The 24,606-nt window shown below is 39.6% G+C and overlaps 1 protein-coding gene across 1 annotated transcript; it reads right to left on the bottom strand.

The window, feature by feature from the left end:
• Window positions 1-20,927: 20,927 nt before the first annotated feature.
• On the bottom strand, window positions 20,928-23,861 carry LOC135471066 (uncharacterized). The gene is made up of 4 exons (XM_064750111.1): window positions 23,429-23,861; window positions 22,239-22,484; window positions 21,307-21,621; window positions 20,928-20,974 (listed from the first exon to the last, which is right to left on the bottom strand). Exons 1-4 carry the CDS (start codon window positions 23,487-23,489, stop codon window positions 20,928-20,930), a joined length of 669 nt encoding a protein of 222 aa, XP_064606181.1. The 5' UTR covers window positions 23,490-23,861.
• Between the last annotated feature and the right edge of the window lie 745 nt (window positions 23,862-24,606).

Here is a 24,606-nt window from a genome sequence, read left to right as displayed (position 1 = left end):
CACCTGGGCTAATGAAAATAAAGACAAAAATTTTATGAAACCAGGGCATGTCTAAGAGCTACCCAAGTAGAAATGATGGTTGTATTGCTGGTTGAGTTAAAGGTAATCTTTCCCTTGACAGATATATATGCGGTACATTGTTGGTTTTATGAAAGTAAAATGGATGAGAATTAAAGCACCTAAGATATACAATAGCACCTTACGTGGCTATGTACATGTATACATGATATAAACGTGGACTAATAAATCAGCAAATTATTTGTGCCATGGGTTTCTGCCCTGTTTGTACCGCTTGAGTTAGCCTTAATATTGTTCCATCGTATCTCCTTTTAAGCATTGTTGTATCCGAGGACCTTCGCGTCACCATAACAGTTGGTTCTCTTTAACAACGCCAACCTTTAACTTCATGCAGGTTTTAAGCCACTGTTCTTATACACGAGATATAAAAAATCTCGTATGTAGCACACACTTTGTGTCAGCATATGCTGGTGGGTCTGTGATTAATCCCTCAGGAACAGCGTCTCCATGCAGTAGTGACTTTATAGGATTCCATTTTTATTTTTAGTCTTCTTATTAAATTAAAATTCCCTACATCATTGCTCTGCCGTGAAATCTTTCCTGTGAAACATTTTGGACACGTACGGAGCCGTAAAGGAAACATGTGGAAAAAAAATTTTCACGTTCCAAAAACAAAATAAACTCGGAGATTACCGGAGATTTTTTTTGCCTTCTAAATAAAATAAATCGGGATTTATGTCATACTTTTCAAAGCAAAATTCGATATTCACCAGGGAAAATTATGTCGTGGTCCGAGATAATTGACCAATGGCATACTGCTTGCTTTGTGGTGGTGTTAAACTGATAGATGGGCGACTGTGGCCGGTCAGTAAACTTGGACCACGACTTAATTATCTCGTGGTCCGACCTAATTGGTTAGTCGATGCGGGGCTTACATAACCGTGTTCTACTATAATACGAAAGAATAACACCAACGGCAGAAGAACAACAACAGTGACATGAACATGAAAGGGTTAACAAACTTAGACTGGCTGATTATGTCGGGGTCCGAGATAGTTCCACCTATAGAAAGCTTACATCTACTTCGCCCCTTGACAAGTAGCAAGTACCTTTTCCATTGGCTGACAGTAAGTCGGACCGCGTGATAGCAAGCAAAGCTCGAGTTTACTTTTTTTGGAACACGAAAAAAATTGTTTGGCTCGTACGTGCGAGATAAATTTCGAGTTTATTTTTTAATAAGGTAAAAAAAATGTTTTCGCATGTTGTGTTTTACGCCGTATTCTCAAGAGTATTTCACTTCTACGATGGGGGCTAGGAAGTGGGAGGAAACCGGGCAGAACCGGACAGAACATTGGGGAATACCACAACCATCTGCAGGTTGCTGACTGACATATGTATAGGTTTTTGAAGAAATAGTAATACATTATTAACTTATTTTGGCACCTCTGGAAGAAATACATAAGCAATTAAAGTCATCTCCCGATCACAGCGTTTGTATGTTTCAGACAATACCCTATAAGAAGACAAGATGGGGGAGCCAGCTCACTCGCTTGATATGAATGAAGAGTGTTGTAATGACATCACTACATATTGCCAGAGAGAGGCGTGTACCTTTCTCCTACAGGGCAAATGTATGGAGACAAGTGAGTCACCTCTGTTGTTTTGCATGGTAAAATTATAAGATGAAGGCCTTGAAGTATGATCGGACCTTAAAAGGAAAGACAACAAATAACAACCAAAACGTCCACAACCACATCTTTCTTTAGTGCTGGGTAACTAATTCTTACGAAGCTATGATATGTGCCACGTTAGAGCAACTGGAAGCATGATCACGCCAATCGTATACAACGCTGTCTTATGCCTAAAAGGCAAAACAGGGTTGGGTTGACGTCATCGAGAATATTTGAGTTATCAGGTTATAGAAAAATAACTAGCGTCTGACTGTGACTATTTACATCTTCTTAATGTGCACGTTTTATGGTACTTTGAACACGGTATTTCGGCGATGCAGCATCATGAACATAAAACGCTACGTTTTTTCAAACTGTATGAGGCATATTTCATCGATGCGTATATACATTTGTATACATTTGGTCTGGTTATGTGTTTTCTTTTAACATAGAAATGTTATTTGTGAGTTTCCTCTGCCTCCACCTTTCGGGGTCTTAGTGGCCCAGTTGTCAACCATCGTATAGGGCAGTGCTTTAGACCTAACATCAGGACGAAGCGTCAAGTTGGACATTCATATATACCACCAGTAAACCATGTACAAATTTTGTTCGCTCTGCGCGTGGAAATATCTGTGCCACATGTCAAAGAACTGAGGTTTTCTCCAGCCTTTTAATAAATCTCCGTCTTACTTGCGACATACAGTTCTTGAGTACATCAAATACATAAGTTTAAATATTGAGAAAGCCTTTTTAGCTGTAACGTCTCCACCAGACCTGACACGTGAGCGTGAATATCTTAAATGTCTGTATCTTAAATTCTAATTTTTCGTTACTTTGTCTCGAAAACCTAATATATCTGGCTGAAGCGTGGCATTTTATGTTGCTTATGAGTTATGTCTTTCAGCTCTAAAAGTGTACATCCCCCAGCCTGTTCACAGCACTAGAGATGGTATAATCAAAGCCGAGATCTAGAACGGTGGCTTTAACGCCTTTACAGATAACATATCAACTGCTTGAACATTAGATGTAGCGTTTATGTAGTTTGTCTGGCTGTTCTTATTCACGGGTTGTTTTTGTGTTTTCCTGTCAGTCTATCTCCTAGACCGCCAATACCATCCGACCTACAACGGCACGCTTCTTCAGGTGAGCTGGCATCCTGTAGGCCACCCCCTACCAGACCATGAAGAACACAGGCGGTGTCTACTCTCTCCGCAGTGCGAGACAATTCTCTGTCAGGTGCAGGACCCAGCTGTGCCACATTGCGACCCAGAAATTCTTCCGCACATCTGTCCTTCTTCTACAAGTAAGAGCCGATTTATATAACATATCACCACTTGCCGCCCGGTTTTGCTCTTAATGCATTAAATTGAAGGTATACATTCAATTAATAGTTGTTATTTACATTGTAATAAACAGATAGTGATTATACGCCTAAATTTTTGAAATTGTGCAAAAGTTGACAAAATTCCCATTGTGCAAATTTGCATAATATTAGAGAATATCATACAGAATGCAGAATTCATCTACTTAATTTTACATAACCACCTATTGATGAATAAAAAGAGCACCCCAACTACAGGATATTTCTGTTCATGGAATGCATGTACTGTGAAATTCTTTTGTTCTGTTTCCAGCTTCCACGACACCTATGATGAGGTATTCCAGCACACAGAACACACCACCGACTGTGACGACTGCTTCTCTCGTCCAGTCAGCTGAGAGCGCACAGGTGAAAAAGCCACCAAACAACCTACCTGCGCCTTCGGAAGGCCCACCTTCACCAGTCTTTCCACCAGTTCTGTCACCGGTTCCTGTTGCACCTCTCCCAGGCATTTTCGTTCAGCCTATATTACCGGTAGGATCTGCGTATCCAGGTAACGCTCCGGTAGGACAGGGATCTCCGGAGAATATTCCTGCAGCACCACCATCATTAAGACGGATTGGTTCAGCTCCTATTTCAGGGAACATCCCTCCTGTCCGGTTAAACCGCCTGCCCGTGCAGAACAACCCACCTTCAGGCAGGCCCAGCAGTTTTCCTAGCTCCCAACCAAATGACCAAAACTCCGGAACACTTAACCGAATCCCAGTCAACACTGATCTCAATGGCCAACATGGGAGGAACGCGGGAAACTCCCCACCAATCATGTCAGAGGGTCCACAGGAACCAAACGAAAGTCAGCAAGGTAATCAATCTGGTGATCGGCAGTCAAACAGAAATGTGCCAAATAAACCCCGTGTTCGATTCCACAAGCCATCTCAGCAGCATTTGCCTAAAACGGCGGGAAAGGCTACGTCCGCAAATGTATACACATCGACGGAGGCCGTCCTGTCAAACCTCAACATCTGGAAGAATTCTAATTCTGCACAAGAAAAGTCCACACGTCGACCATCAAACACTAGAAATGGGTCTGCTACACAAAAGCCAGATTCGTCGAGAGCCCAAAGTGAATTTGGGGCCGGCACGCAGGGAGGCTTCGTACAGGGTCAGGAGCCGTTCTTTACCCTCCATCGGACTGGAAACGTCTCTGGAGCACCAGGTGAGTCTGTTGCCTGACAGATCAAGTAATCTACTCTCCCAACTAGAACCACAAAACTACACGTAACCCAATATATGTTTGACATCATTCAATATATACTTTTATTGTTAGATGTACGACAAATTTTCACCTGTAAGAATTAACGATTCACATTTCCTGAAAGACGTTAATATGCGAAACATTGGGCTAAGACAAAGACTTTTTTCAGCTGAGGTAGATAGAATGAAATTGTAAAGAAAGTGTCTCATCTTGAAGGCAACCATTCAAACGTTATATCTAAACTCAAGATGAATGAAGTCGGGTTTGGAATACCTTCAGAGGTATGTACCACTCCTTTCCCAGCCTCTGTAAGTTTATCTACAACAATTTCGCAGGGGCAACGGAAATTTCAACGAAAGCCGGACCTATTGGGAACGCATCGAACGAGTGGGAGAAATTAGACGAGAAGATTCTGGCCGGTGGTATTGTTGGCGGGGCGCTGTTGGCTCTGTTTATGGTCTGTCTGACCGTGTGCTGTGTGAAGAGGCGAAAAGACGGCAAAAGGTACTATACGTACACACTATATATTTTCGGTTAGAATTATCTAATTATGGTCATATTTTAACAGCGTTCCAAGCTATACCTTCGTAAGACGTACTTTTAAGTGACATGACTCTCAATTTCATTTTAACAGTAGTGGGGCATCTACTACATCTAGTCACCGTGGACTACATCTTCAGTACAGTGGATTTCCTCTGGATAGTGACATGTTGGTATGTACAGAGCCTATACATAGTTTCGGCATTTAAAAAGACATATATACATTTATTGGTTTTTTTATTTATCACCACCTTTTGCCAGATATCTGACAAACTTTCTGACTCAGCCACAGGTAATAATCGGACTCTGAATTTGTCTTATGCAAATCCGACGCGACGTCAGTGACCTCCACCTCCACCCAAATTTGTACAACCAATGATGTAAGCCAATTAAATAAATCTCATTAACCGAGGTTTCTAGCATGTACGATTTGCTGCGGAAAGACTTCACTATGTTTTTAAATGCTGTTTTAGAAGACATTTTGCAAATTTCATCATTTGATCAAACTTAGAATTTGCAGCCTTCGGGTTACAGTACCTTAATGAAATATGGCAAATGTTTGCTGGTTTGGTTTTTGCTAGAACGATCCTGTGTACAAGTCGAGTGTAAAGTCTGTCAACGGTCCACCACCGGTTCCCTATCGCCCGCCAGCTGCTCAGATTTCGTATGCGCCCAGCTTCCGAGAACCGACCAACAGCAACTTTGTTGGAGGTGGAGGAATATGTTTTGGGGAGGAGCAGTCGGAGTCGAACGACTATGAGGAATTACCATGTGATGTGGAACCCTCTGCCAGGGAAGCGTATGAGGAGCTAGTGGAGGGTCAGAAGCAACCAACTTCTCGAACCCCATCTAATGTCAGTTCCATGTCTAAAACCCAACACCATAAATTGCGCAGTGTACCAACGCTCTATGACGTCAACCGCCAACGTATGCCCCCCGTTGTTAAACGAAATTCAAGTGCGGGCAACCTGAAATCAGTAAATTCTATGAGAAACTCCATGAGACCATTACCGGCCAGACCAACAGATTCTCTGCCTAGGACCCTAGAGGCAGGCCCTCGGGAAGCTTACGAGCCTTTGAGCTCTGTGGAAACCCCTCATGGATATGAAGTACCGATTACACCTGGCAATGGCGCAAATTTGGCTATGTTAGGAATGCTAAACTATCCTCATTCTACCTCAGCATATGACGTGGGGACCCTGTTCAGCCAGGGAAGTGGCCAGTCCGTCGCGATGGGAAATGACAGATCCTCTCCCAGAGGCTCTATCCAGATACCACAGCCCGACTATTTCGTATTAGAGCGCCAAGACGAGCTCTCTCCCGTTCCGACAATCTCCAACGGAGACTACGGTCCTGGAAGTCGACGCCAGAGTCTGACCTACTCGCCAGAGTCGGAAAACTCTTACGCGGAAGTAGGACACGAGTACCTTGACCTAGAGAGAGGCGATGGAGGCTGGCAGAGCAACTGCCTGCCTTCGGATATTCACTTGTGATCAGTGGCGTTTGAGGTCTTTCACGACCAATTACATTCTTGCTGTCATAGCTTGTGGCCGGATAACCTTTAAATGTGTTGTACATAATGACACTGAAGCGAACTTTTGTAACTGTTGTGCACTCATACAAATAAGACTGAATTAGAGTTTGACCTGAAAGTCGCCTAATTTTTTGTAGATGCCTACCATTAAAACAGCCTGTGGAGAAGACAGATTGTATGCTGACAATCTTGTCGATAGCCTTTGGATGTAGCTTTACTTTCTTTTACCGTCAAATATCATTCTTTGATGGCCCATTTTGTACGCCTATTACCTTCACGCCTGTTTCGGCGTTATGTATACATATGTAGTTGTGCGTGCGTGTGCGTGCGTGTGTGTATGATATATCCTAATCTTATATGCCTTTAACTACCAGATGGTCCATGGTTTCCTGAGACCGATATTTGCTATAAGTGCGCTTATATATCAACATATATCAGATCTAAGTGGAGTGCTATTATTATTCCTATATATAGTACTGGTTCATGTAGTTGTGAATGACCAAACAGGATTTGTTTGGTAGCAGCTTTTCACAAAAGACAAAATATGCTCGCCTATAGGTATTTTATTTCACCATCGATTAATTCTGTACATAAAAAGTGTGCATACAGAGGTTCTTGACTATGTGAGCACCTTAATCGAACTGTAGATATTGAGAGCATGAATGGAACATATGGGGGAAAAGATAGTCAAACAGTGCAGCATGGTGATGGCCTTCATTTGTATATAGTTACTGATGCTTAGCTGCAGGGACATCCTAATATGACACATTACAGGGTCAATCATACTGTACAAACTTCGTAACCTTGTAAATACTGCCTTTGCAAATTCAGTCTGATATTTTTTCATATTTAACTTAGTTGAAATAAGGCTCGTCTCCTTTCAGTATACATTTATACGTTGTACAAAAGATACCTTGTCTAATAAACAATATTTATTACTTTGAAATACATCACGGTTTTTTTACTAAATATATGGTTAGACCGCGATTGACGAGGACTACACAACATCGGTTCCAGGCGAAGCCGAGATAAAATGTTGTGTTGTTGGAGTCAATCACGGGCTAACGTATTTAGCACATACCGTAGTTTTCAAGAGGCAAAGAACTCAACACTGAACAAGCTGTACCACAGAAAAAAAGAACTTTAATAGGCCATGGATATTGTAGGGAAATCCTGTCGACTGATTGGTTGCGCGTGGCGAAAAAAGACGATATATACTAACAAATTAGACAAACTTCTGTAACACAAGCGACTGTTGTGACCAAACTTAATGCATTATTATAATTTTTGATTAGTTGAGAGGCATATTCATGCCCATGTTTGCTATGATGATACGTACGTCATACACCAATAATCATACATCGTGCTACTTTACATATGTTATCAACTGTTGTACAAATCGAACCATTTCTTATGTCAGAGGAAATATCATTAACATGAACACCGAGTCTGTACTGAAATGACTGTCCACGAGCTGATGCAACGATGCGTCTCATCTGTGTAACCTGACTATTTTAAGTGGAGGATTCAAACAAAGATTTCATTGTCAAGACTACTCCCTTCTTCATCCGCCAACAGCAAAGCGCCCGATGCAATCAAATCGTTCAAGTCCATCTTTTCGATACTAACCGACGGCATGTCACTCTGAGCAAGGGTTGGGGTTCTTTTAACGCAAGGACTCTTTTCATCCCACAGGAACGATATAGCAGATGCTCTCTGTGATTTGGCTTGTGAAATACCCACATCACAGTCTGAAATTGAGATACACTAAACTGTACTTGCCTTCGGTAAGGCGTCTCAGTGAAGCAGTAATAGATAAAGATTTGTGGAAATCCGTCCTGTGACGAGGAGGCACATTACGTGCACTCTAAGGATTCCTTCGTCCGTCATATGACTGAAAATTGTCAAGTATGATGTTAAACCCCAAGTACTCACTCACATTGCCCAAACATCCATTGCCCGAAATGAACACGCGGAGATGTAACAGTAAACTCCTAATCCTTAAGGGCTTAACATGGAACATATATTTATCGTGGTCGATCTGTTTTTGGTAGAAGGCAGTTTCCAAATTTTTTACCATTACGACACCGTTATTCAGTGGAGGGATACATGGTCGGCTTCCTTCAAACAGAGGGATAAATGGGTGACCTCTCAAATAGAGAGATACATGAACGTTTTAGTCATATGGCGGGATACATGGAGGAATATGGAGGGATACATGAATGACTTCAGTCATATGGAGGGATATGTGAAAGGCTTCAGTCATATGGAGAATACATGGATGCTTCGCCATTTGGAGGGATACATGAATGGCTTCAGTCATATAGAGGATACATTAATCACTTCAGTCACATTGAGGGATATATGGATGGCCTCAGTCATATGGAGAATACATGGGTGGATTCAGTCATATGAAGGGATACATGGATGGACTCGGGCATATGGAGGGATACATGAAAGGCTTCAGTCATATGGAGGGATACATGAAAGGCTTCAGTCATATGGGGGGATAATGAAAAGCTTCAGTCGTATGAAGGTATATATGGATGTCTTCAGTCGTACTGAGAGATATATGATTTGCATGGAATACACGGCAGAATTGCTTCCAGAGTCGCTCGTGACTGGAAATGCGCAAAGAAGTGTATGATTTTTACCAAGGCCTTTGAAGACATCATCCGTTAGGGTTGGATCGGATTTCCGCTCTGTGAATGATGGTGCCTTCCATGGGGCTGGTATAAAAGTTATTGTCATCGTATCTGCATTAGAAATGAAGACATCCATATCTCTTATAAAACACCTAGTAACTGAAAGTAAACCACATATTTTATATTCCAACTGACGTTTTCTACACAAATGTTTGCAATAATAGGAATGGACTCGTATATAAAGAGGCGAGTTATGAATATAGTCGTATTAGTTCAAAGGAATTTAACATCAATAATCTTTCCTCAAACAGGGTAGAGTGAAAAGTTGGTAACCTGGAGATGTATATCCTTCATTTTATTTTTCACAATTTCCAACAAACAGCGACAATTTTAAACAATTTCATCCGTCTGTGAGAATCCGTGGAATTAGAATAAAAATAAACTTCACTTCAGTCTGCATGTAACTTTTTCACTAACTAGAGAAACCATTTCCCGCCTGACTAGTTCATAATCCATAACAGGACTATATAGCTTTGCCTCTTTTCAAAATATAAGGTACCCGTGTCCTGAGGCATTTTGTTTTTGTTGGAGTTGATCCCGTCTAACATTAAATGAGAAACTTTCGTGGAACATGTTTAATTGTAAAACTAAAGCTAGGTTTAAAAAGAAAAAGCAGCGCCAAGTTCGCCAGTTTAATTAAAACTTTTGCTGGGTCGTTCCGTACCGTTGCATCATCATCATAAGGGAAATAACCCAGGTAGTCGTACCGTACCGTTACATCATCATCATAAGGGAGCTAACCCAGGTAGTCGTACCTCACCGTTGCATGAGCATAATAAGGGAGCTAACCCAGGTAGTCGTACCGTACCATTACATCATCATCATAAGGGACATAACCCAGATAGTCGTACCGCAACGTTGCATCAGCATCATAAGTGAGCTAACCCAGGTAGTCGTACCGTACCATTACATCATCATCATAAGGGACATAACCCAGGTAGTAGTACCGTACCATTACATCATCATCATAAGGGAAATAACCCAGGTAGTCGTACCGTACCGTTACATCAGCATCATAAGGGACATAACCCAGGTAGTCGTACCTCACCGTTGCATGAGCATAATAAGGGAGCTAACCCAGGTAGTCGTACCGTACCGTTACATCATCATCATAAGGGACATAACCCAGGTAGTCGTACCGCAACGTTGCATCAGCATCATAAGAGAGCTAACCCAGGTAGTCGTACCGTACCATTACATCATCATCATAAGGGACATAACCCAGGTAGTAGTACCGTACCATTGCATTAACATCATAAGGGACATTACCCTACCTAGGTAGGGTAATGCGATATGTTATCATAATGTTGTCATGATGCACTGTTAGCGTTGAACTAAAATACTACGCGTTAATTGTTGTCTCCTCATGTCCATTATTATCGGTATGCGCATGGAAGGCATGGAAGCTTTTTGCCATCTCATGTCCCATACCCCCATCGCTTTGCACCATGGTCAGATGATAACATGGTGAAACAATGGTACGATGATTGCAAGGTTACAATACAGCGGACATGTAGAGAGAGTCCATTGACAATGTCTAGAGAGTTATAAGAGACAACATGCAAAACATGTCTTACCTATACAGATTTGGTGGAAATCTACAGACTGCAAAAGGTGAAAACACATCTTAATTACTCAACGATATAATGTAACTTATCATACCTGTGAAAATGCTGAAAAACTTCTTTTTTGATAATTTTAGATTCGTGGAAGACAGTTTGTGACAGATTATTATACTAGCTTGTGTAATGAGATAGTTGTTAAAGATTCAAAAGATACTAAACTGTTAGTTCACTGAATAGTTAAGCGATTAATCAGTCGGAAACCTTCAATAAACGGATCACAATATGACCAGTTTTGCTTACAAAAAGGGATAACGCCAGCCAGTTGGAAGGTCTATGTCATACATAAAACTGTTCTTTTCGAAAGAGGAAATGAACCATGAGGTGCAGTTAGGATCAAGCACAATCCATGCACAGAAAGTTACACAACGTGTGCAAAGATTCGTGAAACAAAACTTTAGTTTGACTAGTTAGATTAAACTTGATTCTTCTCAATGCTTCTCACTCAGTGTTAACCAGGCTATATCTTAGTTGTTGTTCGGGCAGTTAGAAGTACCTCTTGCACATGCAGCTCACTTACTGTATATTACGAGACTCCCCTTCCATCTTAGCAGCATTGGGCAAAACACCATCAAAAACAGACATAGCAATGTGACTATAAGGAGGGCACCAATTAACGCCCAATATGTGACGTATGTAACAGAAGGGGTTACATCATTATTTGTGTGATTTCCTACATCAGAAGTATGGCTTGTATCTGGCGAAGAGAAATTCAATTAGTTTAAACATTTAAATATGTGAATTTCTTCACAAGCCTGTTAAATAACACTAGGTTGCAATACATTTCGTTCATTCATACATTCGTTATACTATTTCCGTGACTATATTATTCCCGTGATAAAAATAAAACATTTATATCTGAATAATTTTCGACATGGAAGAAACAAAGGCGTGGGATTTTAAGCTTTGTATTGTAGGTATAATTAGTAACTTGAGAAATTTTTCATTTCGGACATATTTGTCCACATAGGAGTAATGTTAAATCTTACCGGTAAGATTCGAACAGTCTGTTGTCGCATTGTAGTCATTGCCCATACCGCTACCAACTGAATACCGAACAATACATGTTGCATGTAAAACAATCTTGACTCCGTTATCATAATTAACTTTATCAAAGCACACTGTCTGAAGAGTGTTGATCTAAGACATATAAATCCACACTCGTCATGGTTTTCTCAAATAGTTTTCAGTTGGATACATATATTTACAAAATGCTGATACTATTATTCAGCTTGACCTTATGTAAGATCTAGTCCTGGCACCCATGTTAGGATCTGTGTCGATATAAGCGTATAATTAAGTTTAACGTCAGATCTTTGTACAAAGATAAAGGCATATATAAATATCGCCACGATATGCATAAAATAAGGTCGTTCATTCCTATCCATTTATTTTTATGCAATTGAGCGCAGCATGCGATAGTAAAAGCAAACAGCTCCTGGGTTAAGAAGTGACACAGGCTGAGAATTGAGAAAGGAGCAGTGCCTTCGTGTCTTCAGGACTGACTATGGCATCTTTGGTTCCTGATTCTAGTTGAGTTCAAATACATGTGGTACGTTTCGACCAATGAAGTACTAGAAAGGATCCACTATGAGCAATCATGTTATCCCTCTTAAGTGTGCACCGCAGACTTGATTGAAATCACACAATCAGTCAACTTGGATGTCAGTAAATACAACAAGTGACTAAAGATTTGTGGTGAGAAATTTCATGGGATGGCTTAGTAAAAACTAACCTTTGATTTCTTCGAACTACCTGCAGTGCTGAATACTGTCCAGGGTTCTACCACAATGATGAACGGAGAGCCGTTGACACCGTGGAAGAAATAAGGCGAGGGTCTGGTCCAAAACGAATCGTCGAGCCAGCGTTATGGTGTGATATCTAAAACAGGTTCTTTGTATGACAGTCTGTGAATAGTCAGCTATTTTACGCAAAGGGAATCGTCTGTCTCTCTTTAATTCATTTATTTTGTTTATTTGAATGTTTTTTTATTCCGTGATCACTAACCGTTCACATATATGACGGCAGTAAGGTTTATCTAAGGGTGGAGAGATCGGAGAACCTGAAAAAGTAAATCATTCGGCTTCGCCAATTACCTGACAAACCCCTTGACATAAAGAAGCAGAAAAAACAGTTAGAGCTAGGTTCGAACGCACGACCTCAACGGTGAATAAAAAGCGAGCCGGCAATTTAAGAATTTGAAACAGCGATGTTCGGAATAGGTTTGACCGGTGAAATAGAGCCACAATTAAGGTATTTTTATCATGCTCCTGTAGGAGTCATCTTCTAAATCAGTGTCACTCTTACACCAACCATGCACAGGGATTAAGGAGAAAATAGATGTGCATTAAACGGATAAAGACTAGATACTGATTTTCATGATGGCTTTATTATTCTCTGACAGTACTGCATATTTCTGCCGTTTCTGAACCAAATTCTCTTTGGCAGACATGGTCATTCAATACATTTTAAACTTATAAAGAACTGAAATTAAATCTCTAGTGTTTAATATGTCGACTTACAAAATTAATAAAATAAAACAAAACAGCCAAATCTTTTGAAATTACATATGGATTTGAACCTTGCACATCTGGAGTACTGGTGCAGTACTGCGTGATGGTCATACTACAACGTACGCCAAAACCGACGTCGCTCGAGATTAGGGGATAATGCACAGGCCTAAAGGAAATGCTTACTAACGGTGCCTTTGCCGCTTTGTTATATTTGTATTTCTTACAAAATATAAACCATGGAACCTGGAATCAAAACAATAGTGGACAGAGTGTAAGAACTTTTTTTGTTCTTATTTGTGTCAAAACCATAGAAATGATTTCAGTTCCAGATTTCGTACTGAAAGGAAATTCCTCTTTTTTACATTTTTTCTCTAAATACACAACCATTTCCTCCCCTATTGCTAACTAAGTCTTCATCGTAATAGAAATTAATGTACCAGTCCCTAGGCTAATCGTTTACTTACTATATCTTCACAAAATACCTTTACATGAATTTGTAGATTTTCATTTCTTTCTTTCTTAGTTTATGAACATTAAAATAAATTAGATCATGCGCTTGTGATAAGGAAATCTCCACTAAGAAGTCATTCCAAAGAAAGCATGCACTAATAATTGACCCAACATGATAATTCCATATAGTATTATGAATAGGAGGCTTACATGTGATATACTTACAATGCAAGACGACTGACAGTTATGCATTCGCCAATATACATCACATATAACACATTAAAGAATCATAGTAATACCTTCCTCAATTATTTTTGGTAAATTTGTTCAAAATTATAGGCACGTGAGGTTATTAAAACTATGTCGCAATTTTCCTTGAATTTGATGATTATGTACAATAATTTATCCATAATAAAAACAACTGGATTATAAATTTGAGTGAAAAATGCACAGGTCGGTTATAAACGTTACAAGATACAATCTGCTATATTCACAATCAGCGATATTTGAGATATGAGGTAATGACACGCAGTAAGTTCGGTAAATTCAAACTTCTGTTACAATTATATAAATGAATTTGAAAAACATAATATATTTTAAAAGCCGGAACATAAAACCCTCAGATTTCCCTCAAATTAAAATTTTAAGTAGATGTGCAAGTTTTAGAAGCGATCTATAACACTCGCTTTGTAAATTGTGAAAACCAATACTTTTCAGGAAAAAAATATGTTTCAATTCATTACAATGAACCACTCTGTAAACGTATGGAACACAGATTCGTGACGGATTGACGAGCTTCATAGCTGCTAGGGGTCAGCTTATAGTCCTCTTTGGTGTTAGGGAGCAGCAGATTGATTAAATATATATCTTCAGTAGTAATGGATACACGGTCTTACTTTCATAGCTTTGGTGGTCAAAAACTTTTATATAAGTAAGGCTATATAAAAAGCAATAGCAACTACAGCGAAATAGCTCCTGGCATTGGAGGGCCAGCATATGCTGTGCCCCAACTTCCCCGCCACAACTGTTCAAATCAACGATACACAAAATACTCCACAGTAAATATTCAATGCTTTCCGCACTGTTTTGAAATTTAATATCAGATACGTCTAGATTCTTTACACTGAAGCTGTTGTTAGAGGATCCCGATCACAGGTGTTAACGTAGTCAGGAGTGTCCGACATTGGCTTTCTGCCTGTGGGATTGCGAATCACAGGTACCTCGTAGCCCTCAACGTCGATGGCCGCTTCTGGAAATGAAAAAAAAAACAGCTACATCTTAACAGTGATTAATATAGAGTTGTGATCTAGTGTGAATCTTTATGTATGTTTACGCTCTAAAATAGGGAAACTGTGTTTAAATGATTTTTCATTTTGAAACGTTACAAAAAGTTGTGAAAATGTAAAAATACGCTGTCGATATCTAGACTTTCTAAGAGAAAGTACCGTAAGCATTCTGTTATATCATAGGTAGTTCAAAGTAAGCCAATTAAGTGTTGTGCAATGTAAGCCCAGTGTTGAGTGAAGTAAACCAACTGCTTTGTGATGTAAGCCAAGTGTTGTGTAATGTAAGCCAATTCCTTTGTGATGTAAGCCAAGTGTTGTGTAATGTCAGCTAATTCCTTTGTGATGTAAGCCAAGTGTTGTCTGTTGTAGGACAAGTTTGGTATGATATAAGCCAAGTGCTGTGTGAGGTAAGCCAAGTCTTGTGTAATGTAACCAATTCCTTTGTGATGTAAGCCAAGTGTTGTGTAATGTCAGCTAATTCCTTTGTGATGTAAGCCAAGTGTTGTGTGATGTAAGCCAAGTGTTGTGTGAAGTAAGCCAAGTCTTGTGTGATGTAAGCCAAGTCTTGTGTGATGTAAGCCAAGTCTTCTGTAATGTAAGCCAATTCTTTTGTGATGTAACACAAGTCTTGTGTAATGTCAGCTAATTCCTTTGTGATGTAAGACAAGTGTTGTCTGTTGTAGGACAAGTTTGGTATGATATAAGCCAAGTGCTGTGTGATGTAAGCCAAGTCTTGTGTAATGTAAACCAAATGTTGTGCAATATCAGCAAAGTGTTGTGTAATGGTATGTTTGGTATGACATAAGCCAAGTGCTGTGTGATGTAAGCCAAGTCTTGTGTGATGTAAGCCAAGTATTGTCTGATGTAAGCCAAGTCTTGTGTGGTGTAAGCCAAGTATTGTGTGATGTAAGCCAAGTGATGTCTGATGTAAACCAAGTCTTTTGTGATGTAGGACAAGTTTGGTTTGATGTAAGCTAAGTCTTGTGTGATTTAAGCCAAGCCTTGTGTGGTGTAAGCCAAGTCTTGTGTCATGTAAGCCAAGTCTTGTGTGATGTAAGCCAAGTCTTGTGTAATGTAAGCCAAGTCTTGTGTGATATAAGCCAAGTCTTGTGTGGTGTAAGCCAAGTCTTGTGTGATATAAGCCAAGTCTTGTGTGGTGTAAGCCAAGTCTTGTGTGATGTAAGCCAAGTCTTGTGTAATGTAAGCCAAGTCTTGTGTGATATAAGCCAAGTCTTGTGTGGTGTAAGCCAAGTCTTGTGTCATGTAAGCCAAGTCTTGTGTCATGTAAGCCAAGTCTTGTGTCATGTAAGCCAAGTCTTGTGTGATGTAAGCCAAGTCTTGTGTAATGTAAGCCAAGTCTTGTGTGGTGTAAGACAAGTCTTGTGTCATGTAAGCCAAGTCTTGTGTAATGTAAGCCAAGTCTTGTGTCATGTAAGCCAAGTCTTGTGTTATGTAAGCCAAGTCTTGTGTCATGTAAGCCAAGTCTTGTGTCATGTAAGCCAAGTCTTGTGTGATATTAGTATGTAGTGTCTTGTGAGACTTCAGATATAATGTGTCTGAGAGTAGTTGTGTAGTGAGTACCTGTGAATGCGTTCTATAAATGTAGGCGTCCTTTAAATCTGTTCTACAGTTTAAACCTTGAGATGCGTTGTGCATAGTGTACCTTAAAATGCATCCTACAGTTCAAACCCTGAAATGCGTTAAGCAGTGTGCACCTGTACATGCATCCTACAGTTTGCACCCTGATATGCGTGTGTGTATAGTGTATCTTAAGTGCATCCCACAGTGTAAACTCTGATATGCGTAGTGTAGTGTATACCTTCAAATGCGTCCTACAGTTTGAAGCCTGAGATTCGTTGTGAAGTGTATACCTTCAAATGTAGTCTACAGTTTGAATCTTGAGATGACTTATGTATTGTACACCTTCAAATGGGTTTTCACCAGATATGTATGTAGATGTATGTAGAATAACTAACCAGACTACAGAGTCAAGGTCAAAGGTAATATATATTACCCTGTTTAAAAGATGTTTATATATTTAATATTTACACCATGATTTTGGGGGGGAGAAAATCGCCACAAGCCCATAAAATTATGCTTGTAAACTGTCATATATGGCGCTACGAGAAACATTTCATACGAACCTCTAAATGGCTTCATCGGGAACATGGCCATAGTACTGGCAAATAATTCATCAATAATATGCTCCAGCTACAGAGGCTGTGGAAAATAATAACCTTTTTGTAATCGATGTGGATGGATTTTATAGGGGTTCCTGCATCATGCCAGAGAGCATGTGAAAACAACGAAAAGTATTATGTCAACAAAGTTTGTGTACTTCATATATCAGTAAAAGAGATTTCTATTCGGTTGAGTGGTCATTCACAACAACGAACAGTTTTAGGGGTGAAAATGTGGATACTAGACCTATCTGGAGAACCAACTACTACGATTTTTACTTGTACAAAGGTTGATTAAATCAGACAAAACCCAAGATTCAGCGACAACACTTTTGAAAGATAAGTAAAGTACCCAATTCTCGGGGACGTTGTTACTTACCTCTAGGAGTGCTAAGCCGTGGTCTGGACTGAGTTGACGAAGCAGACGTCGATTGCAAGTTCACCATCTCCGATACAGCCTGCTTACGATCTGAAACAAAACTATCATTCTTGTAGTCCTACAGAGATTACTAATAAAAATTACAACATTTTCTCACGTATACCTAAGGAGAAACGCCCTTGCATGAAAAAGTGCCCATCGAGACATATTCTGTTTTATAAAATAATTCACATGTTAGGCATCTTATATATATTTATCTTTATGTTAGTAATACCAATTTTTTACCTGTGTCAACCTAAAATCCGTATAAAATTAATGAGGCACCAGCTCTAGTCTTGGATATTTTTACAGCGTGATGAGAATATACATCCGACTTACCATTTTTACGTCTGAGTTTTATGTACAAGATAGCTATCCAGATGCTACCAATACCAACAAGTATTACCTCTGCAACCACTACTAGCCAAAACAGAAGGAATTCATCGGAGCTAACTGCAGTCTTCATCTCTGAAGTCAAAGGATATGCAAATTGGGTTCGACTTGTACCTTGTGTTCCACTGATTAGTTTAACGTAATATAAGTGTAATGTAAAGTTCTCCAAAAAACGAATGGCTCTTTTTAACACGATATATTAGTAGTTTATTTTTCCGTCATCATGAGACCTAACTACACGTACACCTGTATTGTTCCTGTTTGTGGGAAGGGTTTTACAGTATCTTCCAATGACGAGGTTTCTGTCCTAATGACAAGGATAAAGATGTCATAATTGCCAGATTTCATCTGTAAGTGGCAATGTTTCAATGATATTTCGTGTCTTAATGACAATTAACGATTCATGTCTTTATTCAAGGCGTCATGCTTTGATGAAAAGATTTCTTTTGTCAGTGGCAATGTTGCACATTAAAATGAAAAGGGTTTATGTATCTATGCCCAGGATTCTTGTCTTAAAGAGGTTTCATGTTTTAGTGAAAATATTTTGTGTCACAACGACACGATTTCTCTATTAATGACAAGGTTTCATGCCACTATGCCCAAATTTAATGTTTAATGCTTCAGTGTAAAATTTTAGGGTCTCAATGGCAACGTTTCATGTCTCAGTGGCAACGTTTCATGTATTAACGGCAGTGTTAAATGTCAATAATTCTTGTCATAATATCAATGTTTCAAGTCCCAGTGACAAGGTTTCATTCCTTAAGAACAAGATTTCCATGACTCTGTGACCAGGATTTATATCTTACTGACAAAGTTCCATGTCTCAATGCCTTGATGAAATTGTTTTATGTCTTAATAACACTGTTTCTCGTCATAATAACAAGCTTTCGTGTCTTAAGGATAAGTTTCTCGCCATAATAACAAGGTCTCAGCTACCAAGGACAAGGTTTTTAGCCATGATAACACGGTTTTCGCCATAATTACATGGTTTCGAGTCTTAAGGACAAGATTTCATGTCTTAAGGATAAGGTTTCTCGCCATAATAACACGGTGTCTTCTTGTCATAAAATGCTAAGGCATCACCAAGCGAAATGGCTTTGTCATCACTTTGAAGGCCGCACTAATGCCTCGGGGTCTCATGGTTAGATTGATGTTTTTCATACTGTTGTTAACTTTTGAACCATGACTTTGTAATACCATCTACTTGGATGAAGCTCTCTCTATGAACCCTTTGTAAAAATGAGCGGTCGACGAGGGATGAGAGAAGGGTTACAGGTAGAGAGAGTTGAATGTAAATATACAAACTAATAATATTCTCTTTCTACTTACTGACAGTAATGTTTACAGATTTCTCCCCCTCATCGTTCACAACTGTCACCTTGAAGAGACCAGCGTCTTCTTCCCGCACATCCAATGTAGTAAAATTCCCACAAAAACTGCCATCCTTCCCCTCTGACCTGAATCGGACGACCGCTTTATCCTCACTGTGGAGTTTCCTGGAAATCGGTGTCCACTGGTGATCAGCGAGCCGTTCCCATTTAACCGTTGTGAACAATGGGTAGGTGAAGAAAAAGACAGCCATTTTTATTCTGTGATGTTGCTTTGCTTCTACAATGTGGTGTTTCTTCTCAAATATTGGGGGACCTAAATAAATGAATTTTGTAAACAGTTATACATATGCAGTGTAACTAGGAAACGGAAAGACTTATGTTGACGCCATATTTTAGTGCATAATTATGTCACCATCAGGAGAACCGAAATGTTGGCATACTAAGTCAAAATTGGTCTTTCCGTTTCTGGAGATACACTACTCCAGTGTCAGGTTAGCATAACCAGTAGAGCAGAAGTTTTCAGAAGCCATTTTCCCGTCTTAAAGTATATGTGTTAAATGCCAATTAGCACATGGTCTAAACTGTTTTAGTTTAACTTTGCCCTGGCCTTACTGTTTCCTTTGATCCTTCAAGTTCAGATAAATTGGTAGGGCTACACGATAAAAGAAGCCTATGCATTTAACTAACAATGCGAACTACATACTTTGTTTAAATGCAATATAGTATGCATAATATTACATATACGTTTTCAAAAAATCACAAATTAATGTGGATTAATTCGACAACAAAACAGGGAAAAGGTCAATAGTCCAAATTATGCATATATACATCAGGCGTTAATCCTGCATCGTCAGATACTACCATGAGATAACTCACCTCGCGTTTTGATCTTGGATGTTGTTGTCACCTTGTTTCCGAAGTGATTCCAGGCTGTGCAAGATAAGAGTTCGCCATGGTGGTGTAGTGTTATTTTGAGTGAGATATAGTTGAAACAGGTGTAGTTGTTGCAGGATGTATTGTTGTTTGACTCAGATGCATAGGACTGCACAGGTTTCCCACCCAGTTTCCACTGGAAGTTGGGAGGGGGAAACACGTCCTTTGCTTCGCACGTCACATTGGCAACCTCTTCCCTGCAGAGGTCAATGACAGACGCGCCACGATGACTAGGTGACGCGTAGAGGGTAACATCAGCTACAAAGGAAGCACATATACAAACTGGGTGTAAGTGGGTCATGACGTTTGGAAAAGACAGTTTTCTTACAGGAAAAGTGTGAATCTAGGAGTTAAAACAGACATCTGTGTACCACCCGTCGCTCTAATAGACGTTCCAGATCAATGATCGCAAGGCCAATTACCAATATATCGTTCAACCCAAACCATCAAAGAGATAAGACAGCTGACCAAAGATTCAGGCGAATAACGTTTCCTGTAAAGTAAATCATCTTTACCATCTGATATACACACACGAAGGGTCCAAATTTGAAGTTAGGTTCACCTCTAAAGCTATGACGTTAATTACCCGCAATCTGCAAATGGTCGTGGGTTTCCCTCACCATCATGCTGGCCGCCGTCGTACAAGTAAAATATTCTTGAGAATGACGTAAAACACACACAAAAAAAATAAACAAATAAAAATGTTCTTGCCAGGAGCCAATACATATAATTACCAATATATCGTTCAACCCAAACCATCAAAGAGATAAGACAGCTGACCAAAGATTCAGGCGAATAACGTTTCCTGTAAAGTAAATCATCTTTACCATCTGATATACACACACGAAGGGTCCAAATTTGAAGTTAGGTTCACCTCTAAAGCTATGACGTTAATTACCCGCAATCTGCAAATGGTCGTGGGTTTCCCTCACCATCATGCTGGCCGCCGTCGTACAAGTAAAATATTCTTGAGAATGACGTAAAACACACACAAAAAAAATAAACAAATAAAAATGTTCTTGCCAGGAGCCAATACATGAGAAAGAATGTTACCAGCTGGACTGAGCACAGGAATAACCGACGGTTTTGTTTTTATCTGAAAGGGCTCCATATACATGGACCGTATAATTGACTTACTTGGTGTAAGTATAACCTCGGATGCTGCACTAACTGGCGGCCACATTGCAATATTCTGAGCTAAACACTTTATGGTATTTCCCGCCAAGCCGGGAGTCAGTTTGACATCGATGGCACTAGTGTAGTTGCACTCGCCCTCTGGCATGAGACTTCCGTTGCCTATTGATATGCCATTACTGTCTTCCCACAGGACACGAGGTTCCGGGTTAGAGCATGGAACATTACAGGCCAAGCTTACAACGTCGCCTAACCTGCCGGCCACGGAGACTAGGGGTACACTGGTTTTATCTGTCAGCCATACTCTCTTAGGAGTTTCTTCAATACAAAAACAGTAGTTTATTCACACTGATGGTTGCCCCCATTTTGTTGATAGCTTAAGATACATACAGAAACTGTATTAATGTTTTTCGGTTCAATCAATTATTGAACTTATTCAGTGATGTTATTAAAATTATTTTAATCCTGTACATTTGTATGAGATAGATACAGACTAGCATAAATGAAAATCATATCAGTATACACCTTAAAGGTAAAAATGGCGCAAATACGTAGAAAGCCATATAACTTCCATTTTCAAGCAAAGAAATAACGGGAGGAGCAGGTACAGCGATATGAATCATGACTTGGCTGTATGTACGTGACATGCGTCATATGTATGCATATAGTATACAGACTAGGAATCATTTACATGAAAATAACGAGAAGGGAGGAAAGTAAGGAAGGTCACCGCGCCGACATCACTCGATTCTTCAGGTCTATAGCTTTAATAAAAAACAGATTTCAGTAAAACTTTTGTCGTCTTGTTTATAAACAATGTGAGACTGGGCTGTTGTGGTTTAATGAAGTACTGTAAAACAGCGTCTCGATTTTTCTCAAACTGGTTGTGCATTAATATCCTATACAGAAAACCTGTAATTAGAAACTGGACTCACCGTATATATTGAAGGATTCGTTGTGTAGTGTTTCGTTAGTGTCTTGGTCCATGCACAGGTAACAGCCTTTATCTTTGTGATACGACACATTTTCGATTTGCAGGGTGTTCTGTTCCCAGCATTCAATTGCGGGGTCGTCATCACCACATTGTTCCTTCTTACACCATTCAACAGAGGCAGAGGTATTCGAACTAACACAGTCCATCTTCAGACCAATTCCACCAAGGACATCTCTGGCCCAAACGCCTGCAATAGGAACGCACTCAGTTTATATTTCTAATACTTGAAAGGTCAGCATATGTGTTCTCTTTTATAGCTATGCAATTATCACAATATTCAAACGGACATCTAAGGCATTTTGAATGACAATGTCCGCACGAGGACATTAGTGGCTAAGTTATTTTAGCCTAAATTACAAGCCACATATATCTAAGCTGTTGAATGGTGAAAGTTGTATAGTGGTGACAGTGATGTAAAGGTAATACATACTCCAAGATTTGCCTACGACTTAAAAGAGTTTTGAAACACTGATTGGAAAATACTGCCACACAGACATTATAGGTTGATAATATACTTTTTTTTGCATGTACGATATTATATTACACTTAATTAAATGCATCAGAATTTTGTCTGTTCCACTGGAGGTTACCAGGGTGGGGAAAATCTATAACACTGCGAGGGTGATTTCTTGATATACTGCAGATAAACGTGCAGGCTACTGTTGGTGGTATGTCATGGTGTGCTCCGGTAACCTAAAGGAAGAGTTAATGCAACGGTGCATACGCTGTATGGTTTGTGCACATTCAGCTGTTTTATTCAACCTGGCAACAGTAACATCCATAAACAGAAAAATATCACTTAACGGAAGGGGAAGGTCAACGGCTTGTGAGGAAAACGGGAGCCCTAAAAGTCCTGAAAAGTGTGCACCTATATATAAATGTATGCTTGTCAATTTACAATAAACAATTTTATTCCGATAAACTTGTACCAACTTGGTCTCAGGATTCGACAGAACTGAAAGAATGAAGAAAATGATTCCGGAGCATACTTACTTAGCAGGACGTCCACTAAACGTGGTTGTTGTCATGAAAAATTGCATGATGTTTATTATACGTACAACATTTATATAGTGTACAACATTCACCGCATGTCACGAAAAAGTAATGTGTGGCACGATATTAAGGGCTTACCTGTTCCAACCATCAGTACAAATACACACCACAGTGTCAGTAAAGGCGTAAAGTGCGTCATGGAGAACCATCAATTGCTCTGTGTAGACAACAACAGGTACAACTAAAATGTGTCCTCAAATCATTCTACGGCCAAACCAGGGGTGGAGAAATCCGCGGCTAATACAAGCTTCAAAGTTTAATGAAAAATTTTCCTGTGTCAGAAATTTAATGGGGTAAACAAGGAAGCAGGATTTAGTGTCTCTTTCACATGTAAATGGTTTATAGATAAATTAACCCTGATTAACCCTGTGGTACACTAGTAGTGTACTACATGACTGTTTATAGTGGGGTAAACATAGATAAAAATGGTACGGCTATAGTCTCATATTGCCTGTAGTGTGTCATGTAGATAATTGTTACAGCTGCATGACCCCGGATAAAAAAAATTGGCTCAATTACTTCAGCTTAAAATAAACATTCTACGGTGAATATGGGCATTATTCTTTATTCGCACACCATTGCGAAAATTGTCCAATTTTCCAGCCTGAAGTGGAATATCTCAACCCAAGTTTTTTTACCATATTGACATTTTTCAAGCAAGACGTTGAGAACAGTTGCCTCAGAGTTGGAGAGTTGGGAAATAGACGGAAGTAGTAGAGACCGATGCCACCTACAGTATATCATAATATTCAACCCTCGTCACGTCAATAACCAACCCGTACGCAGAAATTCCAGTCTTTGATTGCAGGAACAGTCTGAAAACAACACACCTAACTATACTACTGTGGGAGAGTGTAAATGTGTCTAAAACAATATAGTCCTATATAGGGCTTCTAACCTTTGCTTACTTTCGAGAAATCATCGTTTCATCGTCAAGCAGAAAATGTGTCACAGTCAACTATTAATTTTAAAAATACACATACATTATGATGTTCTTAAATCCACTGACCATGAATGCCATGCATAGACGTGGATTAGGGTAAAAGAGAAAATTTATATCAGACCTGTGAAACCTGCCACTTTTATTTCCCTAAACAAAGTCATGTATTACATACCGGCAGTGATAATGCACTGCATATGGATCACTGCTAATTGTTTCATAAACATATATACATGTACCAATGTTATGCGCAGTACACTTACGTTGCTTCCTGCTGAGGAAGTACCAATGTCATCCCCAGTATACATCGCTGACT

Source organism: Liolophura sinensis, chromosome 7, assembly GCF_032854445.1.
Source record: "Liolophura sinensis isolate JHLJ2023 chromosome 7, CUHK_Ljap_v2, whole genome shotgun sequence".
Classification (NCBI taxonomy): Eukaryota; Metazoa; Mollusca; class Polyplacophora; order Chitonida; family Chitonidae; genus Liolophura; species Liolophura sinensis.
The sequence above is the reverse complement of the archived record's forward strand: the minus strand, read 5'-3'. Positions and strand labels throughout refer to the sequence as shown.